The sequence below is a fragment of the Myotis myotis genome, unplaced genomic scaffold, assembly GCF_014108235.1.
Source record: "Myotis myotis isolate mMyoMyo1 unplaced genomic scaffold, mMyoMyo1.p scaffold_m19_p_31, whole genome shotgun sequence".
Classification (NCBI taxonomy): Eukaryota; Metazoa; Chordata; class Mammalia; order Chiroptera; family Vespertilionidae; genus Myotis; species Myotis myotis.
In genome coordinates this window covers 1,993,180-1,999,179 of record NW_023416337.1, presented here as the reverse complement: position 1 = coordinate 1,999,179, position 6,000 = coordinate 1,993,180, and the positions used below count along the sequence as shown (strand labels likewise).

The 6,000-nt window shown below is 47.6% G+C and overlaps 1 protein-coding gene across 8 annotated transcripts in view; it reads left to right on the top strand.

The window, feature by feature from the left end:
• The first annotated feature begins 329 nt into the window (after positions 1-329).
• The window catches only part of AUH (AU RNA binding methylglutaconyl-CoA hydratase), a 176,369-nt gene continuing 170,698 nt past the window's right edge, over positions 330-6,000 (top strand). For 3 of the 8 annotated variants that reach the window (XR_004966653.1, XR_004966654.1, XM_036302414.1), the window contains exon 1: positions 331-630. Coding sequence is in view for 4 of the 8 variants with exons in the window: in XM_036302414.1 (XP_036158307.1) it covers positions 375-630 (256 nt within the window). In the remaining 4 variants the exon portion in view is untranslated. Of the gene's footprint in view, positions 631-3,935; positions 4,036-4,510; positions 4,595-6,000 lie in introns of those variants that run through there. The other 5 variants (XM_036302418.1, XM_036302415.1, XM_036302413.1 and 2 more) reach the window with 5 other exon arrangements.

The following is a 6,000-nucleotide window of genomic DNA, read 5'->3' as shown; positions in this document are numbered from 1 at the left end:
CCACGCAGAGCTGCACGGTCAGCCAAAGGGGACACGAACACAGAGCCCAGGGCACAGCCCAGGGGCGCGGGGAGGAGGCTCCCTGCGGGGAGTTCTCACGCCACCGGCTCCCCACTGTTCCGCAGCCGCGGAGGATCACTTTCTCCCTGTCTCCGCGGACACGCCTTCACACCGGGGTTACCCCGCGGCCGGGGAAGGCGGGCCCGGAACGCTGTCACCCGGCCGGGCGGGGCGGGGGACGGGGCGAATCCGCGGGGCGGGGCGGGGCGTAGCGCGCGCGGCGATTGGTCCGGGCGGCAGCGGACTGGGGGCGGGGCCAGGCCGCGCGGCGGGGGTGGGGCGGCAGCCTGCGGCCCACGCCGTAAACAGACAACATGGCGGCGGCGGCGGCTCCCGGGGCCCTGGGCGCCTGGCAGGCCGGCCGCGTCCGACTGGTGGCCGCTAGCTGTGCGCCGCTCGGCCCTCGGTGGAGGCTGCCCGGCTCCTTGACGGGCCCGCGGCTGGGGTCGGCGATCTGGGCCCGGGGCCGGGCGCCCGCGGCCGGGGGGCTGCCCCTGCGGCGGGGCTACGGCTCCGAGGTGAAGACGGACGACGAGCTGCGGGTACGGTACCTGGAGGAGGAGAACCGAGGTGCGTGGCGGCGCTGGCGGCCGGCGCCCCTAGGAAGGGGTCGCGGGGTCGAGTGTGGGGGCGACGTCCTTGTCGGCAGAGCGGCCGGGTCGGGGTCCCCTCGGCGCCGAGGCCGACGAGCGCTCACGCCCTGGCCCGGCCCGGCCGCGGTCAGCGCCGGCTGACACTCGCTCCCTGTGAGCGCGGTCAGGGGAGTGTGGGCGCGGCGAGAGCCCTGCAGCGTGCGGGGGGATTTTACCGTGACGCTGCCCCGGACAGCCCCGCCACCTGTCTTAGGAAGTTAGCTGGGGGCACTCTCCCACTCAGGTAAGCAGGTGTGAACATTTTGTCCTCCGGTGCCGTGCTCAGCCGGGGACCCCTCGCGGAAGGTGCGGACGGTGCCCTTGAGTTGCCTCCTGCGGAGGAGACGGGCCTTGGCCTCCGCTCAGTTCAGCGGGGGGAGGCGGCTGTGGTAGGCGGGACGCGCCCTCGGGGGCGGCCCTGAGCCTGTGTCCCCGCCCCTGGCCGGGGGGAGGCTCAGGGTCTGAGAGGAGTGACAGCAGTTGGCCCGGGACCGTGCAGTTAGACGTGCGTTACCTGAGACCTGCACTCGCTTCGGCGGAAGCGCGAGCCCCTGGTAGTGAGGTGGCTGCGGCGATGGTCGGGCGGTGCTGGCTCTGACGGTCTGGGGCATGTGGTCGGTTATTTGGGGCGATTGGGAGACTCGAGGGGGAGATTCTGAGGGTCAGGCGAGGGTTTTGCCAGACGGAGCAGGCTCCTGGCATTCCTTACTAGGCAGTGGAATGGACAGTCGGGGGGGTTCTTGGGCAAACGCCTCTGTGCCTCAACTTTCTTGTGTATAAAACAGGAAACATAATCCCAACTTTGTGCGGCTGCTGTGAAGATTAAACGGTAATGTAAATTGCCCACGAAGTATCTGGCGACCAGTAGGTGCTCTGGAGTTTGTTTATTATTTCAGACAGACGAGGCATGGAATATGAACATGTGGGTTGTTTTGGGGAAGAATAAGGCAGGCTTGCCTGTAGTGTGGCGTGGTGGGTGGGGTCCTGGGGGAGTCAGCTGGAAAGCCTTTAAGGTTAGCTTAGACTCACTGGACTGTCCACTCCATTAGGTGCAGCAACAGTACATTCGATGCGAAAGGAGTGCTTGTGCAGTTAGTCATGGGCACTGTGTTCTGTAGCTCTTCATCCTTATGACTTCACGAATTCAAATGGAAAGTGAGTTCTCATAAAATGCCTGGAAATTCCATAAGTAAGGATCCAGATGGATTAAAAAGAAATGGGAGCATACAAGACAATTTAATAATTAAGATATTTTAGCTACCTCAGATAACCTGTACAATCAGGTGTTAGGACATCATGGTTTCTTAAGACAATTGACCCAGCTTCCTCGAGGGATGGGCAAGAGTATGCTCTGCCTTGCGGGGCAGCCGGCAGGAAGCGGGGCAAAGGAAACGTGAGGTCAGGGATGCTGCGGTGGTGGTCTCCCTGGGCCCCTGCTTCCCAGAGCGGCTAGCCCGAAATGGCTCTCGGGCAGTCCGCAAGGAATCTCAGAGCCCTCGGTGTCGGAGGAGCCCGGACTGCTCCCTGTCCCGCCGGCCTCTAGGCTGGGGCGGTGGGTAGCACGGATCCATCAGCCCTCGTCCGCTACCTGTTTGTCCCTGCTTCTAATTGGATGTGGAGGCACAAGATGTACAACCGGCTTCTTTCGTGGCCGGTGCTCGCATTGCTGTCCAGCCTGCTCAGTCCGGGTCATGGTTTACAAAGGCCTCTCTTGCTCGTGGGCAACAGCCTCCTTTATAAGCCAGCTGACCATTCTTCCCAGTGTGTTCTTTACACTGGTGCTGGACTTCCCTTTTTTGAAGGCCAAGAATGAACTCTCTGGTCAGGTGAACACCTCTAGTGGCTTCCCCTGCCTGCAGTCCCCACAGCTGGCAGCCTTCACAGGGCCTCCTCTCCCTTCAGCGGCAGCTATGCTTTGTGTTTTTCTGCTTTGCATGCAAGTGAAGTGACCTCTCCCTTCCCCTTACCAACCGTCTCCCAGTCTGGCATGCTTCTACTTACCATCGTGACCCATTTCAAACGTCATCTTTATGAACCTTATTGGAACAACTCCTGGCAGAAACAGAGCAAACAAGTAAATGCATAATGCAAGTCACTCTTGGTACCTGCTTCTCCTTATTCACCTCCAGATGCTCACGTCTTCCCAAGTGTCTTTGAAATCTTTCCACTTTTCTCTATGTTCTTCTTTATCAATACCGCTCTTGTCCAAGCCAGCATCGTCTCTCAGGTGGACTGTTGCAGAGGTCTCATGTTTTCTTATGATGGCATGTGAATTACGTAATTATATTTGTAGCTATATAAAATTACATAGTTATATATGTTAATTATGTAATTCACATGCCATAAAATTCAAAATGGAGACTTGTTTTTAGTGTATTTAGAGTTGTGCAACCATCACCACAATCCAGATTTAGAACATTTTTATCAGTGCAAAAAGAAACCCTGTTCTCTTTAGCAATGACTTGACTGCCCGTTGTCACAGTCCTGCTGCCCCAAATAAGACCCATTTGTCTACTCTGACATTTCATATGAAGAAATCATATCATATGTGGTTTTTTGTGGCTTCTTTAACCTTGTGTTTTCAAGGTTCATCCATGTTATAGTTATATAGTACTTCATTTCTTTTTATGGCTGAATAACATTTAATTGTATGCATATATCACATTTTATCTTTTTATTTTATTTTTAATATATTTTATTGATTTTTTACAGAGAGGAAGGGAGAGAGATAGAGAGCTAGAAACATTGATGGGAGAGAAACATCGATCAGCTGCCTCCTGCACATCTCCCACTGGGGATGTGCCCGCAACCCAGGTACATACATGCCCTTGACCAGAATCGAACCTGGGACCCCTCAGTCCGCAGGCCGACGCTCTATCCACTGAGCCAAACCGGTTTCGGCACATTTTATCTTTTTAAAAAATTTATTTCATAGAGGAAGGGAGAGGGAGAAAGAGACAAAAACATCAATGATGAGAGAGAATCACTGATTGGCTGCCTCCTGCACACTCCCTACTGGGGATTGAGCAGGCAACTGGGGCATGCGCCCTTTACGGGAATCGAACGTGGGACCCTTCAGTCAGCAGACAGATGCTCTATCTACTGAGCCAAACCAGCTAGGGCTATCACATTTTATCTTTTATCATTGATGTACATTTGAGTTGTTGCTACTTAGTGGAAAAGTGAACAGGGCTGCTTAGGATATTCATGTACACATTTTTGTGAACATCTGTTTCATTAGGAGTGGAATGGCTGGATCATATGGTAATTATATGATTAACATTTTAAGGAACTGTGGAACTTTTCCAAAGTGGCTGCAGCAATTTACATTCCCACTAGTGAGGTATGAAGGCTTCAGTTTCTTCACATTCTGACCAACACTTGTTATTGTGTTTTTTATTATATTTGGTGCTTGTAAAGTATATTGTGACTTTGATTTGGATTGCCTAATGGTTAGTGATTTGGATCTTTTCATGTGCTTATGGGCCATGTGTGTATCTTTTTTAGAGTAATGTCTTAAATCCTTTTCCAATTCGTAATTGGTTTGTTTGTCCTTTAATTGCTGAATTTTGAGAGTTCTTTCTATATTCTGGATACAAATTTTGTATCAGATACGTGATTTGCAAATGTTTTCTCCTATTTTGCGGGTTGTCTTTTCATTTTCTTAAGCCTTATCTGAGGATATGTTTTTTGGAGATGCCCTTTATCGGATTGAAAAAGCTTCCATCTATTCATAGTCTAAGTGTTTTACCATTTTGAATTTTGTCACATGCTGTTTTGGCATCTATTAAAATGATCATATAATTTTTCTTCTTTAGCCTGTTGATGTGATGGATTATGTTAATTGGTTTTCAAATATTGAACCAGTCTTGTGTACCTGGAATAAATCCCACTTGGTTATGGTATGTAACTCTTTTTATACATTTCTGGATTTGATTTGCTAGTATTTTGCTGAGGATGTTTGCATCTCTGTTCATGAGAACTAGTGGTTTTTAGTTTTTCGTACTTGGGATGCCTTTTTCTGGTTTTGGTCTGAGTGTAATGCTGGCTTCATAGAATGAGTTAGAAGTGCTCCTTTCTGCTTATATTTTCTGGAGGAGATTACAGAGAAATTCTATCACTTATTTTTGAATGCTTTGGTAGAGTTCACTTGTAAAATTATGTATATCAGATGCTTTCTGTTTTGGAAAGTTATTTATTAATTAAGTTTCTTTAATTGATACAGGCCTATTTAATTTATCTATTTCTCATGTGAGTTCTGGTAGATTGTCTCTTTCAAAGAATTCTCCCATTTCATCTAAGTTACCAAATTTGTGGGATAGAGTTGTTTATAGTATTCCTTTGTTATGCATATGACATCAATGGAATTCAGTAATGATGATACTACTTTCATTTCTGATATTAGTAATTTGTTCTCTCTCTTTTTTTCATAGTTTGCCTGATTAGAGGCTTATCAATTTACTGATCTTTTTAAAGAACTAGCTTTAAAATTTTTTTTAATTGATTTTTAGAAAGAGGAAGGGAGAGGGATAGAGAGTAACATTGATGAGAGAGAAACTTCATGTATTGGCTGCCTCCTGTATGCCCCTACTGGGGATTGAGCCTGCAACCTGGGTATGTGCCCTGACCCCTGATTGGGAATCAATCAAGATCTCCAAGTTCCTTGGTCCATGCTCAACCACTGAGTCACATCTTTTCCTACTGATTTTCTATTTTCAGTTTTATTGTTTTTGCTGATTTTTTCTTTTTTCAATTATTTTAGATTTAATTTGCTTTTGTTCTAGTTTCTTAAGGTGGAAACTTAGATTATCAATTGTAGATGGTTCTTAATATGTGCATTCAATCAATGCTGTAAATTTCCTCTAAGCACTGCTTTTGCTATAACCTACAAATTTTGATGTTGTATTTTTATTTTCATGTATTTAAAATATTTTAAATTTCTCTTGAGATTTCTTTCTTTCTTTCTTTCTTTAACCTATGTGCTGTTCAGAAGTACTTTACTTAATCTCCAAGTATTTTGGGATTTTCTAGCTGTCTGTTAACTGATTTCTAAGAGCATACTTCAATATGATTTTTTATTGTTTTAAATTTGTTAAGGTGTATTTTTGGCCCAGAATTTGATCTGTGTTGGCGAATGTGTATTCTGTTGTTGGCTGCAGTAGTTTATATTCAGTTAGATCTAGTTTTCAGTTATAATTGATTGGTGTTGCTCAGCTCAGCTATACCCTTATATGATTTTCTGCCTGCTGATCTGTCAGTTATTGATAGAGGCATTGATGAGATTTGTTGTAATAATTGTTAAATTATT